At 38.2% G+C, this 19,969-nt stretch overlaps 1 protein-coding gene across 5 annotated transcripts in view; it reads left to right on the forward strand.

Annotated features, from left to right (window-relative positions):
* The first annotated feature begins 7,048 nt into the window (after positions 1–7,048).
* Hiw (MYC binding protein highwire) overlaps positions 7,049–19,969 on the forward strand; it is a 506,468-nt gene continuing 493,547 nt past the window's right edge. For all 5 annotated transcript variants that reach the window (XM_076793421.1, XM_076793426.1, XM_076793424.1 and 2 more), the window contains exons 1-30: positions 7,049–7,450; positions 7,987–8,050; positions 8,120–8,362; positions 8,429–8,582; positions 8,660–8,862; positions 8,942–9,259; positions 9,795–9,962; positions 10,047–10,265; positions 10,350–10,551; positions 10,667–11,056; positions 11,125–11,290; positions 11,356–11,438; positions 11,665–11,778; positions 12,209–12,409; positions 12,498–12,694; positions 13,094–13,343; positions 13,425–13,868; positions 13,945–14,072; positions 14,135–14,361; positions 14,451–14,631; positions 14,697–14,886; positions 14,949–15,083; positions 15,156–15,298; positions 15,371–16,006; positions 16,361–16,628; positions 16,694–16,980; positions 17,430–17,755; positions 17,832–17,938; positions 18,184–18,393; positions 18,966–19,110. In XM_076793421.1, the coding sequence (XP_076649536.1) occupies positions 7,356–7,450; positions 7,987–8,050; positions 8,120–8,362; positions 8,429–8,582; positions 8,660–8,862; positions 8,942–9,259; positions 9,795–9,962; positions 10,047–10,265; positions 10,350–10,551; positions 10,667–11,056; positions 11,125–11,290; positions 11,356–11,438; positions 11,665–11,778; positions 12,209–12,409; positions 12,498–12,694; positions 13,094–13,343; positions 13,425–13,868; positions 13,945–14,072; positions 14,135–14,361; positions 14,451–14,631; positions 14,697–14,886; positions 14,949–15,083; positions 15,156–15,298; positions 15,371–16,006; positions 16,361–16,628; positions 16,694–16,980; positions 17,430–17,755; positions 17,832–17,938; positions 18,184–18,393; positions 18,966–19,110 (6,494 nt within the window). In that variant the 5' untranslated portion in view covers positions 7,049–7,355. The remainder of the gene's footprint in view (positions 7,451–7,986; positions 8,051–8,119; positions 8,363–8,428; positions 8,583–8,659; positions 8,863–8,941; positions 9,260–9,794; positions 9,963–10,046; positions 10,266–10,349; positions 10,552–10,666; positions 11,057–11,124; positions 11,291–11,355; positions 11,439–11,664; positions 11,779–12,208; positions 12,410–12,497; positions 12,695–13,093; positions 13,344–13,424; positions 13,869–13,944; positions 14,073–14,134; positions 14,362–14,450; positions 14,632–14,696; positions 14,887–14,948; positions 15,084–15,155; positions 15,299–15,370; positions 16,007–16,360; positions 16,629–16,693; positions 16,981–17,429; positions 17,756–17,831; positions 17,939–18,183; positions 18,394–18,965; positions 19,111–19,969) is intronic.

Genomic DNA, 19,969 nt, shown 5'->3' on the forward strand with positions numbered 1-19,969 from the left:
GACAACCGCGAAAACTCGGTGCGCTGAGGATCGATCAGGGTAATCAAGGATCGGTGAAGAGGAATGTTGGGTGTCTCCTTTATGAGCGCTCCGGGTGAAGATAACGCTGGAAACAATGCGGTAGTCCGATACAGATTGATCGCGGCCTGCACACGAACACGTTCTTGAATTGCAAGCAACGCGGAAATAGACTTTGTCGAGGTAACGGTTCCTCCCGGGAATTATTTATAAAAATCCGAGGCTTTTGTCTTCGTTCGAAGCGTCGATAAAAAGAGTCAATAAAAAGACTTACCAGCATGGTACGTGATAACAGCTTTGCAGTAGGATCAGAAAGCTATCTGCACTAACTTGAAGTTCCAGCCATACCCGCGGCTTATATGTCGATCTTGGAGAGCAATCCCCCACCACCGTGCTGAGTATCATCCGTAAATGGTTTTTTTTTTTCGTTCACTTAACGCACGTTTAACTCCTCCACGCCGTTTCCTCCCGACCGACCACCTCGATCAGCAGGATACCTGCTACGGATTCCTTTTTCTCTCGTTGGGGGGTAATGCAAGTTTAACACAAACAGAATAATAAGTTAGTCTGTTCGGCACTTTCCTGGTCCGTCCAGACGATCCATTTCTTTGTGACACTTTCTCATTTACACTGTCCGGTCTGCGAAACAGAAGTAGACTTTACGGTGCAATCTTTTAAAAGTTGCATTTGTAGGTACTCGTACCGTCTCCGAGACATTCTCATTTTTATTCGCCGATTAATTCCATAAAACAAAAAGTAAGAGAAATGATCATACTTTTTGTTAAACTTATTAAGCTTGGTTATTAACACGGCGAACGCCGAACAATCACCCCCAAAAAATCCCACAAAATCAAAATAACTTGGTCGCTTTAATTAAAACTGTAATGTTAAAGCTTGTCACAGTGATTACTTCTTGAACCCTTTTGGAACCCACAAGTCCTAATGAAATTCGGTTCAAGCAACAATATTATAAGAACGAATTAATTTTTTAATATTAGAAGAAATAATGTGTCGCCGACATATGACTTGGCAGTCAACGAGTTAAGGACAAAGACAAATATCGATCCAGAACTATAGCTGTAGAATGTGAAAGAAACTCGATAAACTCTGATTTGCGAGAACTGTTGAAGAAACAAAACTACATATTTATTTAACTTCGATTCGTTATGATCAATTCAGTTTTTATTTTGCATATATGTAAATCCACAATCTATTTGTGGTTGTTAATTCGAACTGGTTGTCGTATGACTAGCAATTACGCGCTGTAAATTTTTGGGATCATAAATTGCTTGGAACTGGATATTCCATGGCCACTTTCATGGGAGAGGCGCGCGAAACAGATATGGCGGACACGAGCGAGGATGGGACGCCCGATTGAGTAGATCCACGTGTTTCGCAAACGATTGTAATATTTGGACCGTTTTCTTCATTGTTTCAAGCGAACAATGAATAATCCGGAGAGAGTAGGTACGCGGACCGGTTGACGCAAGCCAAATTCTCGCTCAAAATATGAATGAAGGGCGTGGCGTGGTGTCGTAGACACCCGAATCTACATTTCTAACGTTCTCCGGTGATGGCACCACCCCATTTCAATTTTGATCGATGATTAGCGGGAATCCGGGCCACGTTCTCGAATCTTGCGGTACCATTGTACGTTGAACCCGGCGAGCTTTTTGGGGACCGTCGCGACCTGTAGGCACAGTTGTCGGAAAGGACTTCTGTTCGACACGATATCGAATTTATTTACTGTTCGGCGAGGAATCAGTCGGTTTCGAAGTTGATTTCAAGCAGTCGCTGACGTAATTTTGGTTACGCTTGCGGATAACCTTTTCGTTTTTCTGGTCTGGGAGGAATTGTACAGCTGGTAAGAATCCATTCGCCTAATTATGACCGTCCGTCGGGCTCCCGGCGGATTTTGAAATGCTTTTATTGTTTCATGTGACCGATCGTGGCCTATCGAAGCATGGTTCGCGAGGACAACTTCCGACGGCGAGACTTCATCGGACAGGGCCGAGGTGACAGTCGGAGGAGGATGAGCGATTTGGAAAGATGTCAAGAAAGATTAGCAAGTTAGTTCTTGCGCGTCGTTCAGGAAAATAGGACCTTTGATAACACTGTCCAACACCAAAAAAATTTTGCAATACCTGTTGGGTGATTCTTATACATTTTGTTATCCTAAAACCGAATCTGAAAGTAGAATTGCTCCATCACGCAACGTTTTCGAAAAATTTTGGTTTTTGTAAAAATGCCCGATTTTGATACGAAACGACGTGTTACGCAAAAACTAAATACGCGAGAAAGTTCAAATTTGAGTCAAGAGATAGAGGGGACTCTCCTCTACATATTCATATAGTCAATTATATTTTTATGTACTTCCTAATAGTTGTAAATGGTTGTTAAAGTTTGAAAATGTGCCGACGCGGGTACTTTGTACGCTCTATTTTTGTATTTATGTGAAAAATCCTTTATCTAGCAGGAATTTACTATACAGGAATGCATTCTACAGACATTTCTGGTAAAGAAACCATTCACGAAAAGTATTTGGTTCCCTTAATGTACGAGAAGGATCAGAAAATGTTAATTGACAGCGTGTACGCGACGCGTTCGCGCCAGACGGCCATTGCAGCCTTTTCGCGACTCGCCAGGGCCGTCGCTATGCGTAGTCGACGTTGGTACCACTCAAGTATGTCTTTGCTTACTATGCTTAATTAAATACATTTTTTTTGTCTTTTTGGGTGCCAATCATTACAAAAGATTATAAAAATACGAGTTATATTCACATTAAAATAAGTACAAACACTATGTAAATGGGACTATTTTTATCGATTTTATTGATCGAAGTACATAATTAAGACATAGATCGCTCTATATTAAATCAATAAAATCTCGCGGAAGTGTATAAATCAGCCGAGCTGTTTTTGTTATATTCATGACGAAATTATTTTAAAATCAAAACAAGGAATACAATTCCAGCATTAATCTTTCATCAAGATATTTCAACAGTGGAAAAACGTTACAAAGGAAAAGACTTATGTGCGGATGCTTGCTGATTACTGCTGGACACTTATTATTGAAAATCGGGATACCAGGAACAAACGTCAAGCAAGGCGGAAACATTTTTAATTTGTTTACATCGGAAATAGGTAAGTTTTTGTATTCAATTTTCTTTATTAAGCATTTCCACAATGAAATGTGAATATAACTCGTATTTTTATAATCTTTTGTAATGATTGGCACCCAAAAAGACAAAAAAAATGTATTTAATTAAGCATAGTAAGCAAAGACATGCTTGAGTGGTACCAACGTCGACTACGGATAGCGACGGCCCTGGCGAGTCGCGAAAAGGCTGCAATGGCCGTCTGGCGCGAACGCGTCGCGCACACGCTGTCAATTAACATTTTCTGATCCTTCTCGTACATTAAGGGAACCAAATACTTTTCGTGAATGGTTTCTTTACCAGAAATGTCTGTAGAATGCATTCCTGTATAGTAAATTCCTGCTAGATAAAGGATTTTTCACATAAATACAAAAATAGAGCGTACAAAGTACCCGCGTCGGCACATTTTCAAACTTTAACAACCATTTACAACTATTAGGAAGTACGTAAAAATATAATTGACTATATGAATATGTAGAGGAGAGTCCCCTCTATCTCTTGACTCAAATTTGAACTTTCTCGCGTGTTTAGTTTTTGCGTAACACGTCGTTTCGTATCAAAATCGGGCATTTTTACAAAAACCAAAATTTTTCGAAAACGTTGCGTGATGGAGCAATTCTACTTTCAGATTCGGTTTTAGGATGACAAAGTGTATAAGAATCACCCAACAGGTATTGCAAAACTCGAAAAAAGTTTAATTTTGTTGGACAGTGTAATTAAATTGTTTCGTACAATGCGTTCGAAAATTGCTAAAAATTGCAGGCAATCGAGGCCGCGAAAATGGCGGAGGAGTGGTTGGTGGACCAGTTTGAACCGGAGCGCCGTTTCAGGTATCGATAGATGGAGAGGCTCGTAAGGCGTCGACTATCCTCGTGCGGCCACTAATAATATAATTAATCCGCTTTGTGAGAGGCTTCGTGTCTTCAACAAGTGTCATATACACCTGATTCTCGCGACACCCTCCCGTGACGAGTCGTGTTCCGTCGGCTCGACGGTGTGTTGCTGCGTGACGGGTCGCGTACCGACGGAATCCTGACGGAGTCTCGACGGTGTCCTGACGAGAGGACGAATCGACTCTCCGGTGTGTCCTTCGATGGCTCGCGATAATAGGATCCGCCTCCTCGCATGTGCTTTTTCCTCGAGCGTTCGAAGGTCGTTTCGTCGCGGACACCGACCCCCTTCTCATACATTTTCCAGTCTTTTTCCTGAAGTAGACTCTATTAATAACGCTTTCGCGGCGTTCTCCTTCCCTAAGGTTTCGCCGTGCACGAGGACTCCGGGCACCATAACCCCCTCTTAACACACCTGCGAGTGCACTCGCTTTGTCAGACGTGGTCTTCGATGCGACCGGAGACACATGGGTGACCGAAGCTAGGTTACCTCACGTCTTCTCAGGTGATTCGTACGGTTGGAGCTGCCACGTACGAATGAGCATTTTGGAACAAGTGGAAACTGTGACTCGGTGTTGCTGCACTTGGCGGGTAGTCGGTCTTGGATGTGCTCATTACAGCTGCAAAAATTATAAGAAATGCAACATCATTTTTTAAGAGAACGGTTGAGATGCGACCCATGGTTTCTTTCACAAAGTTGATCCTTATGACCAGTAGAACACGATTAAAACAAAAATTTTTGGCTTTTTTGACCTTGATTTTCAAGGTCAAGGTCAATTTTGCGGGGAGTTTCTTATGTCAATTTCCACCAAATCGTAGGTGTAGAATCACGCTATGGTGGCCGTGACATATAATTTTTTGACACCCTGTACATACGTACGTACATACTATGTTACACTCTTCGGCGACCGCGGCTGTCGAGCTTCGCCATCCTTTTCTCCATTCAACAGGGGATCACAGAAAGCGTTTCCTGAAAACTGAATCTCTCTGACCGGATCCGAGTTTTGCACATTAATAGCGAGCTTACAATAATCTTATACTTTTTGTCAAAATTTCATTTTCTATTTAAATTAGTTTGTTATTCAAACTCATTAATAGTTTTAAATATGGGAATATTACAATTTGGAATCGTTAAAGAGCCTAGCCGGACGAGGTAGTCAAAAATGCCCTTCAACATATTTGAATGGCCGTTGCACCATTCGATTATTGGTCAACTTTTTGCAATTAATTGCATGCAGAAATATTGAAAAAATCTGACGAATTGCGGTTATTGACATTCATATTTGAGAATTTCTGTCGATTTTTCGGTTGAAAATCATATTTACAAAAAATGAAAGACACGTGAAAAATCCACAAATGCAGGTTTTTTTATAGAAATTGAAAAAGGACATCGATCCTATTTTTACAGTAGCAACATATCATTAGAACTTTTTTTAATCGAAAAAATAACTTGTGAAATAAATTTTTACAACAAAGTCAATAAATTCATGTGTAAAGCTAAATTAAACCAAAAATGAAATGATTCAAAATTTCAAAGATCTAAACAGAACTACGATTCATAAGTGTTTACAGCTTTATTCGATCCCTGCTTTGGTCATTGTAACGCGCGCGCCAGTCTTTGACTGCTCTGTCCTCGTTACAGCACTCGATCGCGGCTCCGAAAATTATTCGAAGTCGAATAAACCGCCGAATAAAGACACAGATGAAAATAAACACTTTATTCAACGCTAAATATGAATCGCTCAACCCAATGAAAAATTATCTTTATTCGTCGAATAAATTCATTACGTGTGGAATAGAGATAACATAATTATTTTTATTTGACGCGTAACAAATCATTTTTTTATCTTTTATTCGCTGTTTCAAATGTCTATTTCAATAATAATTTGTCCATCTTTGCTCCTACAATTATATTATTTTATATTATATTAATTCATCCACGTGATTCTCTCTCAAACTCTATATTATTCGGAATAGTACGTTAAATAAACGCTACTCCGGTTTTCAACATATTTCTGTTCCCACAGATCGATTCTTGGAACAATTATCTATAAAATAAAGTGTAAGGAAATAATGCTTGTTCATGAAATATTTTTAAATTACAAATTAAGGTATTCCATATAAAATTTGAAGTAGAAATTGATTTTCCTAAAATTATGTTTTAATAATTTCGTACGTAAAATATTTCTACGAATTTTTGGTCCTTGATATTAGTTTTACTTTCAATACTATAAATCTTAAAAAGCAACACTAAAAAAAAATATCTGTTTGATTCGAATATATTCGTCGGAGAATGTAACATTTGATAATCGATATGGTTCCGTGATGATTCACCTTCTCACCGACAAAAATTTCCTTAGTGGTCCTCTGCACCGACGAGATACCGTCGTTGGCCTTCTGTTTCTTACTCCAGCCAAAATCTATTCTAGAGGGCGGTAGGAAGCACCGTATTTTTCGAGCGACACATTCTCCCGTAAGGCTGGCAGTCTTTCTAAATATCTCGTCTGTGACTATACCTCCTCGTCGGTGATTCAGTTCTTGCTAATGCGCCTAAATCCGCGAACTATCGGTAACATTGGACCCGACATCGAAATGGTACAAGGGCTCTTAAAGCCCCCGAGAACTAGACAGAAAAGCCCATAAGATGCAATGTCTGTACCAAAGAGGATATATTTCTCTGCTCTGTACTAATTGGTACTAATCTTAAGTCCGTGATGTGACTTATAAATGAATTCAAACGTCGTGCCGACGTTGCCGTTAGTCAAGGATCAGAAAGATCTCCAGAGTTCTAAAAAAATATCTTATAAATTGTCAATTCTATATGAAATAATAGAGTTATTATTCTCTACGAATAATAGAGGTTGCGTTGGTGTATTAGGAATTCTCTCAACAACCCCATTTCACATCTCAATAGGGGCGCTGCGAATCGACCATTGAATATTATGGCATAAGATAGAACTCTCGTTTCGGCTAGTGTGTTTGAAACGTCGGAGTGGGGTGCATTACTATTTTGACCGCCGGTGTACTTTCAAGACAAATTTCTTAACATACATCGGAGGCGGATCTTTGGCTGTTTTCGAATGTTGTAAAACTAATACGTTGTTAGGTTGTATGTTGCCTCTAAATTTGAAATCGCAGGTCAAAAAAATAAATACCTTGATAGAATTCGTGGAATGGCCCTTTTTCTAACCCGTGCGATGGAATCACATGGGGAAGGCAAGAGAATGTCAACGATCAATAGTATTACGAAAATGAATTGGTGATTCGTACGTTAAAATTTTGTGTACAACATGGTGTCTGGGGACCACGAAAGGTTGCTGCCCGAGCCGGAGAACTTTGCGAAATGCTTTTATGATCTCTTTAAAAGCATTGCCGAAGCACAAAGGTGCAAAACCCGTATAACCTCCTCATGCTTTGTTTACTTGATGCTTTCGGCGGTGACATCACTTGTCATTTATCAAACTCGATGATTATGATAAAAAAATCATATTTCTTTTACTTATTATTATACAATACGTTGATTAGCATCGTAAAATTGTACAAACACTTGCTAAGCGTCCTATGTTTTTAAAGTAACCTAAAATGCTTAGTTTGTTTATTGTAATTAATCTATGCCACAGGGCTGTCAGTTTGACAGTACTGACGTAAATAGAACAACCACTGTCCTTACAGTTTTTATTAGATATTTCAAATCTTTTACGACTATTAAGCATAACGATGAATAAAAATGTTTGATTATAGATATTTAATTTAGATGCCAATAGGGGTAAAATAATATTTATTTATAAATGCAAAAAAAATTATATTTTTATTGTACTAGCATTTATAATAGTTTTATATCTGTTGAATAACACTTTAAAAAAAATTTGCTTATTATATTTTAACTTTATCATTTATTAGATTATGGGTTTTGATTTTCAGACAAAAAGAAGAATGGAGAAAATGTAAGAAAAGTAAATCTGTAAGGAAAAGAGACAAAAAAAAGGTATCTTTGATTGTTTTTATATGTGCATTTGTTTATACACGTTTTAATTCATACCCCCAATATTTTTAGATCGATCTGAGTGGAGATTTGAATTATAATCACCCACCAGAAATTGAACTATCTTGCAATGCTTCTGCATTCGCTGTGTTTGCTAGTGTTAGAAGTGCTATTTTGGAAAGACATGCTAGGACAACAAGCGAAGTTTACAGGGCATTAAATTGCAATTTTCCAACACCACCAGAGCTTAGCGAGACTATTGATACAGAAAGCGATGATGAAGATAGGATATCAACTATACAAAACTTACCAAAGGTAATACTAAACTAGTACACAGTGAATATAAAGAAAGAAGTTAAAGTTTAACCCATTTATCTGTAGATTGTAGGTATTGGTTTAAGAAGTGTATTCACATTAATGCGAGAGAGTAGAACAATCGAACCTCTTTTATGTACAAAAGCATTGTCTGCTTTATTGGATATATTGCAAGGACAACTTCCTGAAGGCCTCAAATCTGAACCAGATGATGTTATTGGTACGCATACAAGATTATAATTGCTATATATCTTTTAAGGGTGTCTCATATTACAAAGATGCTTTTTTCTTTTACAGATCCCCTTTTTGATTTATTATTAGATCTTGCAACTTCGCATGGCCCTGAATCAGCTGCTGCCAATGATGGTAGTCATTTGACAGCAGTTGCTTGTGCCTGTTTATTAAGTCTTGTGGTTGTTAGAGGTGATACTGGTCGTTTGTTGGCAGCAATAGCTGCTTTACTCATGTGTCCTAGAGCATTAGCAGTTCAAAATATCCAAGTACATTTTTTTTCGAATTAATAATGACTTATTTTGTTATGTAACTTTAATATACCTGACTGCAATGTGTACGTTGTAGATGCCATGTGTATTAACGTCCTTACAAAGGAGTGTACAAGCTGTTTTACTGGGGAAACTCGCACGACCAGACTGGATTACATATGGAGTTCCTAAATGTTCTAAGATTTATACTTCTATGCTTAAGTTACCAAATGAAATAAATAATATAGTATTGAATGGAAGAAGTTTCGTGAGTGACGGAAAGTACCTGTATTTGCATACAAGTAGAGGATTATTAAAAATTGGCAGTGGCCATGGTGGAACTATTTGGGGCCATTTGTATCTTCAGAGAAAAGATTTTCATCCAACTGAGACGGGTTGGCTTGGTTATGCAAACGTAAGTTCAACAACGGTTCAACCTTCGATTGTATGAAGGAACATACTTGTAAGCAAAGACTTAAAATCGGTATGATTTTGACAACGGTATTGCACTGATAAAGCTGTATTGAAAGCGATATAATACCGAAATTGTTACAGTATCGAAGTGATGAATACCGAAACCGAATATCACAACATTGTATATATATTTCAACTATTGTAAATTGTAATATCGTATCTTTTTCCACTCGCAAACCATAATCATACTGGTAATTACTCCGATTTCGGTGCCGTAGCAATTGTGGTACTGCATATCAGTTTCGGTATTTGCTAACATGATATCGATAATATAATAATACTGGTTCTAAATATATGCTTAAAAATGACCGATAAATACCGGTAAATATGCCGGTATTTCTAAATAGCGGTGTCACATCATACCGGTTCTTTCGTATTTCGATTTTTTAAAAGGGTTTCAAAGGTACAACCAAAAAATACCGGTATTTTATATTTCGGTAGAAGTCCTACCTTCTAATATTGCATTTATTTTTCAGAATACTCTATACTTTAAATGCACACCCAGAAAACAGACTGAGTTATTAATTATTGATGCAGAAACATTGGTAGTCACAGGAATTGCTGTTTTAGAGGGTCGTGATTGGTCATCTTCAGTTATGTTCTCTGATGGTGAATGTGTGGGAATGATAACAGCCGGGAAAGACGTTAGTGATTTATAGTAGTTGGCATTGTCGATATACATAATGTGACTTTATAGAATAGAAATTTAATTCTATTTATTTTGACAGGATGGTTTCGTAGTTAGAACAATAAACATGCTAAGTAATCCAGTAACGGTTGCGACAGAATTGCCATTAAAGCTGGCAAGGAAGTGTGTAGACGTTTTCGGTTATGCTGCTTTCGACGAAGAGCAGGTGGTTCATACATTAAATCCAGGTTGTGACGATGAGATCGCTACAATTACAGCAGGGAAGGAGTTTGGTTTATTAAAAACTATATCTGGCAAAGTAAGTACTAATAAAGGATGTAAACAAATTTCATTGGAATATGGTGATATTTATTGATTATGATATTTATTTTATACGTCCAAGGTATTATATACTGGAAAAGGAACCAGTCTTGGCATGAAGAGCAACACAAGGCCTAATAGATGGGTAGAACTCACTCTTGGGAAAGGACCGAGACTTATTAATTTTGCAGCCGGACATGATGGCCAGCATGTTGTCATGATCCTGGAAGATGGTTCAGTTTTGTTTGCGGGTACGGCTAGACGCGGAGAAGACGGTGATAGCAGTAAGTAGTTTAAATAGAGGTTCGACAATAAAGTTTGTGAACTTGTTGCGGTAAAATTGCTTGAACTAAATGGTCACATGTTATAGAATATCTCTAAATGTATTTTATATTTCAGGCAAAGTTCGTCGGCAACCTAAACCAGTTAAACCAAAAAAGATAGCAAAAGTAGAAGGACAGTTTATTGTGGATGCCGCATGTAATAATGGATCAACGGCGTTAGTCACAAAGGAGGGTTCTTTACTTATGTTTGGCAAAGATACTTTACATAGTGATCCAGTATCCGGAATAGTCACTGATCTCAGAGACGTCTGTGTCGTGCATGTTTCTTTAGGAAAAGCTCATGCTGCGGCATTGACTAACAAAGGCCATTTGTATACATTTGGAATCAACAATAAAGGACAATGCGGTAGAGGTTTCACGACAGTTCATACTATTAATAAAAACACTACAGTGGTCGCTATGGATATGGGAACAGTAGAAGATGAAATTTTAGCAACTGAAGAAGGTAATTGTACATACGTCAATGTTTAATCGTTTTCTAATACAAAGCGTAATAATATTATTTGTAAATAGACGCTGTAGAGCCTACAGAAGAGTGGGAAGAAACGAAAGGTATGTGTCTGCCAGGACAGCATCAATGGAGACATCGTGTTTGCATGGTTTGCACGGTATGTCGAGAATGTACCGGCTACAGTATATCATGTACGAGTAGCATACGTCCCGATCGAAATCCTGGCCAGTAAGTGTTCGTATATAGGAAGCATCACATATCGCAGAAAGTTATAATTACATATCTGATTTCAGGGAATGTGGATGCGGCGAAGGCGATAGTGGCTGTGCAGAGTGTGGATGTTGTCGTACCTGTGCAAGGAAAAGCTGCTATATCGGTAAACATTCAATTCTTAAAGAGTTCAACCACTTTGTCGATTTTTTTTTGCCTTTCTTTGCAATTGTATATTTTATATTTACAAAATTGCTAATTCTGCAAGCGTCGGAATGAAGTGGTCCTCGTATAGTTAAAATATCTTTATAATGTATAGAGAGACATCTTCAATATTCTACCTACCCATATTGATTGAATATTCTGAAATGACAAATATATGATTATTTCAGGTAAAACAAGTTCAAACTTTCGTGAGTACTTACAAAAGCGGCTAGGAGAAATCAAGCAAAGACAGAGGACTAAAGCAGGACCAAGCACTGCAAAGTATGGGATAAAAATGAAAGGTCTGAATATTCAAAGATTGGCTAAATGCATATTAATTAGAGGTGTGCGAGAACCCGAAAATGTCGGTTCGGGACGGGTCGAGAATTTTACTCGGAATCGAGACGGGTTCTCGAAAATGCCGGATTCTCGAATATGTCGGGATTTTCGAGCAATTAGGGTTCTTGACAATTTTTTTGAATATTTTCAAGAATATTCGAGATTTCTGAGCATACTAGGGTTTCGTATATATGTCGGGAATACCGGTATATTCGAGAATCCTGAAATGTTCAAGTACCAGACTCGTCTCGACCATCGAGAACCCGACATTTTCAGGTTTTCGTACGCCTCTAATATTTACGTCTTCGTACAATAAGTGTATATATGCATGTGTTAAATTAAGTTGAGTTGTATAATATTTAATGTAATGATACATTTTTTTTTACAAATTAGCAGGACCAAGCGCAGCACAGAAAAGTAATCTTGGCAAAATCGTACTTGGATTTAGTAGTAACTTAATGACAGAGGAAGGTGTTGGAGGAAGCGACGTAGAACGAGGCGATGCCACGAGAATCGCTAGTATTCCACCAGCTAGAGTTTCCATACCTAGCGAAAGTCCTGTGGTTCAAGTATCATGCGGATTGCATCATACAGGTAATGTGTATATATTTCTTTTTGTTCAATAAATTCGACACAGAATTTTAATGATTCTGTTATTATGTTATTGTTATCGATTATATAGTGATCCTCTTACAAAATGGAGAAGTTTATACATTTGGAAGTAATGTATACGGCCAGTTAGGCGTGGGAGATTTGGTGGCTCATGCTGGACCAGTTCAAGTTAAGATATCAGGGATAGCTACTCAGGTGGCCGCCGGAAGCAATCATACTGTTGTACTTACATCAAAGGGCGAAGTGTATACATTCGGAGCTTATCAAGTTTGTATTATACTTAATGTTTCATTTCTTTCAATTGATTCAACTTAGAGGTGTGCGAGAACCCGAAAATGTCGTCTACCCAATGGTCGGAATGGGTCGGAAAGGCATCGGGTCGAGACGAGTCGGGTTCTCAAAAATTTCGGGATTCTTGAATATATCGGCATTCCTGAGAATATTCTCGAACATAATCCTGAACATTTTTGAGAATCCCGATACATTCGAAAACCCGAATATGCTCGGGAATCCCAATATATTCGGGAATCCCGAAATTTTCGGAAACCCGTCCCGATCTCGAATAAAGTTCTCGGTCCGTCCTGACCCGACATTTTTTGGATTCTCACACACTTCTAATTCAACTACAATTTATGATATTTTTACATATTTCTTTCTCGCATGCAGAAAGGACAATTGGGCATGAATTGGTGGAACGGACAAAACGAATCTTCAAATACTTCACCGGCGAATCATCGATCCGATAGAACACAGCCATGGCATAGCTTCCCAAATTTAGTTGCGAATATCGGTCCACGTTGGGGCAGACGAGCAACATGGGTCGGCGCGACTGGGGATCAGACTTATGTCAAAATTGATGAAATAAATTCTATTAGTTTAACAAGGAGTACTGTTATGGCAAATAAAAACTGCATAAGTATGTCCTTCTTTTGTGAATCGCTGCTCCATCATTACTGCATTGCAAGTATATTTACCAATAACAAAAAAATTGTTTCAGTTTTAATTCCACATCAAAACGATCACGCAAATTCGTTCAAATGTTTAGTCATAAGCAAAAGGGACGGCACTTGCAATAGCTACAGCGGATCAGATCAAGTTGACTTTAGTAGTTGTGCAACGTGTTTAGATCCTTTGTATAACGTCATTTGGACTTTCAATCCGACAAACAATGAAATCAGTTTGTACAACATCATATCTACGGAAGCTAGAACGATTCCTGGTTTGGAAATTTCCATTTTGAGCCCAGGTTTAGCACTGCCCGTTGTATCGAATTGTTTCGTAACGCGATCTCAAGCTGCAATGCATTTGTTGGGATGTTTGGACACTTTGACACAGGCTCAAGATGAAAATTTGTCTATAATCGAGGAAAATGAATGCAATCAGACGACGCAAGGCAAAGTATACAGTCGCGAAGACTTTGTTACGGTTAACAGATTTGAAAGTGCGTATTCCAAGCATTAAAAAGTTCACATTTTCTTTTGCTATACTCGTCAGTATACATTTTTATACGTTTTTAGGTCTTGGGGGTGGCTGGGGCTATACCCCTCACTCTATCGAGGCTATCAGATTTATGCCTGATACCGATATTTTACTTGGCGGATATAGTTTGTTTGGTGGTCGCGGGGAGTACACGGCAAAAATAAAGGTAAGTGTTACCTATGTGCAATCAGATTTCTATAAGTCAATTAATATTACAAATGATTTCAGCTTTTTGATATTGGTATGGATGGAGGAGATCAGGAAAATGACGGCGAACTTTTAGCAGAATCCGAGGAAGTGCCATACGAATGTAGACCAAGACAGAAATGTTCTATTCTATTTGATGAACCAGTTTCCTTACAAGCAAACAGGTGGTACGTTGCTTGGGCCAAAGTTAGTGGTCCTGCCAGTGACTGTGGATCCGGTGGTCAAGGAATGGTTACAGCTGAAGATCAGTGCGTATTACTACGAATAAATAATAAAAGTCAAAGAGAGTCAAAAGAATCAAAGTCATATTTAAGAGATATCTTTATACTTTTTTCAGAGTTATGTTTTATTTCAAATCTTCCAAAAGATCTAATAATGGAACAGACGTGAATGCCGGACAAATACCACAATTATTGTATCGAGTTGTTACGCCTGAAAACCAAACGCCCAACAGACAAAGATATCAAATTGAACCAGTTTACGTGTTAAAAAGAGATTTTAGTCGAACCGTCACCAAAGTATGTTTCCATTTTCTTGAATGAGAAAACCATGCAAAGATATTCATTTTACAATTTTTTTCCAGGAGTGTTTTCAGTCATTAATATCGTTACTTCAATGGAGTTGGAATACATTAAAAGCATCATTAAATGATACAATGACTCATACTACATCTCCATTTCACACATTGCTCGAAATGGACCGTTTAGTTTATATTAGTAAAGCTAGTTTGAGATTACTTAGAACATACACCAATGAGATTTATCCGAATCAAAGTACGTAGTCCATTTTGTTCTCCGTATTAATTCATAGTTAATACAATATTAATAATTTACAGTCGGCAAGAAAACTCCAACCGAATCGGTGCGTCTAGCAGAATGCATAGGCGAGGTGCGTGCTCTATTGCATCAAATTTTGTCCGACACTGTGCCATCTAATACCAAAAGTAAAGGAAAAACACGAACAAGTAAAAGTACGTTTCCATATTTTATTTTTACATTGGGTTTGTCTTTTCATTGTGAAATATAAATAATATTGAATCTAGGTTCCAGTGCCATAAATAATAAAGTAACCAACAGCATCTTGGATGAGTGTCACAGAACATTTGTCGCATGCTACCACGCATTTTATCCTACAGCATATTTAAAGTGGACGTGTCTCTATGAGCTGCTATCTGAAATTGATAGAGTGAGTAAATCTAATCGTTATATAAATAAAAAGTTCTTCGCTAAACAATTCAACATTCATAATATTTTATAGGAGCAAGGAAGAACTTCGAAGGACAGGTTGTTATCCGCAGTTCTGGCTTCTCTATGCAATCCCACCATCCGTCTACGATGTACATTTCCGATTTTGAATAATATTATGGATAGCAGCGACAGCATTAAACGTCAGCTCAGCCCGTCAGATAATACTGGCTTATTAATGATAAACTCAACTGAGAATCATCAATACCCAATTCTAGTCGAACAAATTAGTTACAAGTCGCAAATGGAGAATTCCGGGAAGGAAACATTGAATTGGACGTTTCGCGATGTTCTTGACAGACTGTTAGATCTGATCCTAGTTCCCGTGAGGAAAAGTCTATGCAGAGAAAAGACACAATCACTGCCAGAATTGGTTCTCCATTGCTGTTATTTATTAGAACGAGTAATCGCTGAATTGGCTGCACAGTCCAATGGAAACGAGGATGAGCTTCAGGTTGCCTGCGGAAGAATAATGTACACTACACCATCGAGGTTCACTCGAGTAGTACAGACCAGATCTTGGAACACCGGTAATGGTTCTCCAGACGCAATTTGTTTTTCCGTCGATCAGCCTGGAATTGTTATTGCTGGAGTGGGTATCTACGGTGGTGTTGGAGTGTACGATTATGAATTGGAGTTGCTCGACGATGTACGTGTCATTAATTTTTACAAGGCACGATCCCGAAGTGACATCTTCAGATCTTAATGAAACTTTAGGGGAACGTAGTTCTTGGATAAATATTAGACACATATTTTCTTTTAGCGGCTATCGTTCATATTCAGAGCGTGAAAACAACCCTCAAAGTTTGGGGTTGGAACCATACTTGGTCGAATATCTCGAGAACTATTAGAGCTAGAGGGGTAGTTTATTAAGATTCGTTAAGAAAGTAAGCAAAGTTTCATTAAGATTTGGAGATGTCACTTGGAGATCGTCCTTTTTTAAACGATTTCTAGTGGATATAAATTAATTTAAATCATTAATTTGTTAATTTCCTTTTAATAGCAAAACAATACAGGCAATGATCCATCTCACACTCAACGTTGGAGTAGTTTGGATTTTACACGCGGTTCGTTCGGTCCGGACGATTGTGTGAACGACATAGTTGAATTGAAGTTTGATAAACCTGTACCCATAAAGGAAAATGTGAAGTACGCCATTAGACTGAGAAACCGTGGCGGACGAACAAGTAATGGCGACGGCGGCCTAAGCGTCGTTAAAGGTCCGGACGGAACAACTTTTACATTTACAGCTTGTTCCTTGAGTTTTAATGGTATGTACTTTAATAAAGCGTGTATTCAAGGTTTTAAGAAATTACGCTATGTTCCATCTGTGCAGGTACAACTCAAACAAGAGGCCAAATTCCACACGTACTGTATTATTCGAACCCTCAAGACTCTGATGGACAGCACACGAGCAAAGCGATGGCTGAAGTGCAAGCTAGAAAGTGTACTCTTTCTATGACAGCAACAATTATTCAACGATCCAATGAAATTTTTGCGCTGGCGAGAGAAAAGGCAGAGGAAGTGGTAGCCACTGAAGTTCTAGGGAACGCCACGTTCGTAACAACTCTGTTACCCTTGGTCATGGCACATATCAGTCCATTAGCTACATCGGATCCTAGAGTAAAGACTACTGTTTTTAAGTATTGCTGCTTACAGGGTCATTCAATGCCAAGTCGATTTCTGTTTGTTCTTCGATGCCAGGGATTTTTATTCAGAACGGCATACGATGTAGAGATCGTTTAATTTTACAATTTCTCTGTTTCGATCATCGATTGAGTTGAATTGTTCAATTTTAATTTAAATCCCATCCGTCCTTCATGTAAAATTTTTTATATTCAAAGCTATGCATATCTAGCTGCATTCTGAAGCATTTGTACAGTGAATGCATAATTTTCGTGTAACACGTTGTATGTACAAACCAATGAACTAGCCGTCAAAGAACTTAAACGAACGTGAAGAATGTGTCAAATTGGCACGAGGAACGGACGAGGGTTAAAAGACGTGGCTTATTGTAATGACCCTATAGTTTTACAAATATATTACTTGCATAACCAGCGTTTCTGTTTCAGAGCGGAGTACAGGTTCTCACTCTGATACAGGAAATGCTTCCTCACGTTGCTGCACTAAATTTATTATCCTCTATGGGATCATCTCAAGTGTCTCAAGACAGCGAAGTTCAGTCCCACGTATCTCCGCCCATTACTACCAGTCATCATTACACGTGGTTGGAAAGTGATCATCCTTATAAACCAGCAACCGTGTCCCATTACAGAGTCTCTTTCCCGGATACAGTCAAATGGTTGTCTATTGAATTCACACCAGAATGTGGTACCGCTCAGCCAGAGGATTATTTGCAACTGTACATTCCAAACATAATTCCAAACACTCCACCAGGGTAAATAGCGTTTGCTTATGTTGTGTAAAAAAGTTTGAATACGAATACACTAATATGTAATTATTCGTATTTTTAGAATACACGTAAACACAACAACAGATGATCCACCTTTACATTGGCCAGTATTGCATAAAATGAGCAACATACAAAGTCAATGGCCTCAAAACGCGGTCGTACTACCAGGTAGGTGGATTTTTGGTTTTACAACAATTGAATGCATAAAAGTGGTCATGTAGGAGATGATCAAACAAGTTGATTTATTTGTGTGTTCGCTATAATAAACATCAGGCACATCTCGAAAACGAACCTTGTGATTAGTATAAGAAAATTCAAGCTAGTAAATTTGACTGTTCAGTATTTCTAAAATCGAGGAAGCGAACAAACCTTATGATAGACGTTTATACAAATAAGTGGATTCATTATTTCAGGTAGTGAAGTGATATTCTCATTGGAAACTGCATCGGATTATATGAAGAACGAAGGAGCAATCACGTACGGGTTTAAATGTCTGGTTATTGGATACGACTGGATATCATCTGGGAACGGGTTGAAAAATTTGGAAACTGAATTATCATTCCTTGGTGGAGCTTGCGCCGCGAGTCTTATGAAGAAGAATCTTTCATTGCCACCTGTGTCTAGTACGTATCATTCACGCAGCAAAGATATTCGGTAGACTTATCATCATAAGGGTGTTTCTGTCGTGCAACCTGAAATACCGATCACGTGAAAAATCAATAGGCCCTCTGTAATTAATTGCAGTCATTTCGAGAACTATACTAGATCGTACGCATTAACTCACATGATAAAGCAACAAATCATTCTTATTTATATAATTTTATTTTTCAGTACTGTAATTTATTTTTCGAAGACTTGAGTGTTAAGACCTGATGTTATGAATCTGCACTAATCGGAGTGGAATTTCTTTTAAGAAACTGGTTATAATTGATTTTAATTTTTTAATTAAGTAGATACTGGGGTACGGAAGTTGTAAAGCTGTTTGAAAAATATTTATATCAAATATTAAGACTATTCGGTATCTCGAGTGCTTCATAATTCTCTTTGATGACATTTAAATCTTTTCAAATATATTTTATCGATCTCTTTTACCGTGGAATATGTTTCTTTATAATATGAATTGGTTAATGCATCCGCCATGCAGATCGCGTTTATTATAAAAATGTATTTCATACGACCGTCTATATCTTTTTAGACGAAGAAGTGGAAGAGGATTCGGAGTCGATGCAAGAAACCGCCGAGAGGATTTTCTCAGTGCATTCAACGTTGCTTGGACGAGGATTTGCCCTGTCGTCAGCTCCTACCGTCACCCAGGCTCTCGACGGCCTTCTTCCATTCAGGTGAGTACCAAATTGTTCTGGCTTGCTTCTGTGGAACCGGACGTCGGTAAAGAAGTGGAACTAAGAAGGGTCGGAGTACATTGATCATAACAACATTGGAATTCAAAAGATACGATTCCTCTGCAATGCTTGTTTCATTCAACCAGCAAAATCTTCTTAAATAACATCGACAGAAATCTCCGTCTCTTTTTAGAGCCGCTTTTATTGAAACTCTATTGAGATTGGGTCAAATAGCAGGTTAGAAACGAATTGCCTCTGCTTGCCAGTTATATAACAGAGTTATTGAAAGGCGACGTATCGCGATGTATTCCGATGTACAAATCGTTTCACAAAATGTGGGCGAGAATCGGCGTGAGTAGTAGGACACCTTGATCTAAAATGATTGAATTTGGAGGGTGGATTGAACTATTTAAGAGAATGCGTAGAGGCTGTTAGTATAGGTATGCACAAGGTGGTTCGAACAAATCAGGATTACTCTTTTAATCAATTTCGTGATTCAAACGAATCAGGATCGTAGTCCTCTTCTAATCAATTTCGTGATTTCTTCGTGCATTCGATCTGTTGAAGGAGACATTAAATGGGCAATGAGATCAGATGAAAGACTGTCACCTTTGCCTTCTGGTGTAGCTTTATTGCTCTTCATCTTGTCGGAGCCAGGCAATGCCCCATGGATCCATATAGATGGATATAGGTCCGTGCTTCACTTACACGAATGTCCTCGATCTATGAATCAACATATAGGTGTAATTGTTGTTGTTGAAAACCGTTGTTGATCGATGCGACAGTATCGACTTTGACGTAATTATAACGTATTCGCCTATTGCACAAACAAAGGGGTAACTGGGGTAAAATATGCATC

This window comes from Halictus rubicundus, chromosome 9 (genome assembly GCF_050948215.1).
Source record: "Halictus rubicundus isolate RS-2024b chromosome 9, iyHalRubi1_principal, whole genome shotgun sequence".
NCBI lineage: Eukaryota > Metazoa > Arthropoda > Insecta > Hymenoptera > Halictidae > Halictus > Halictus rubicundus.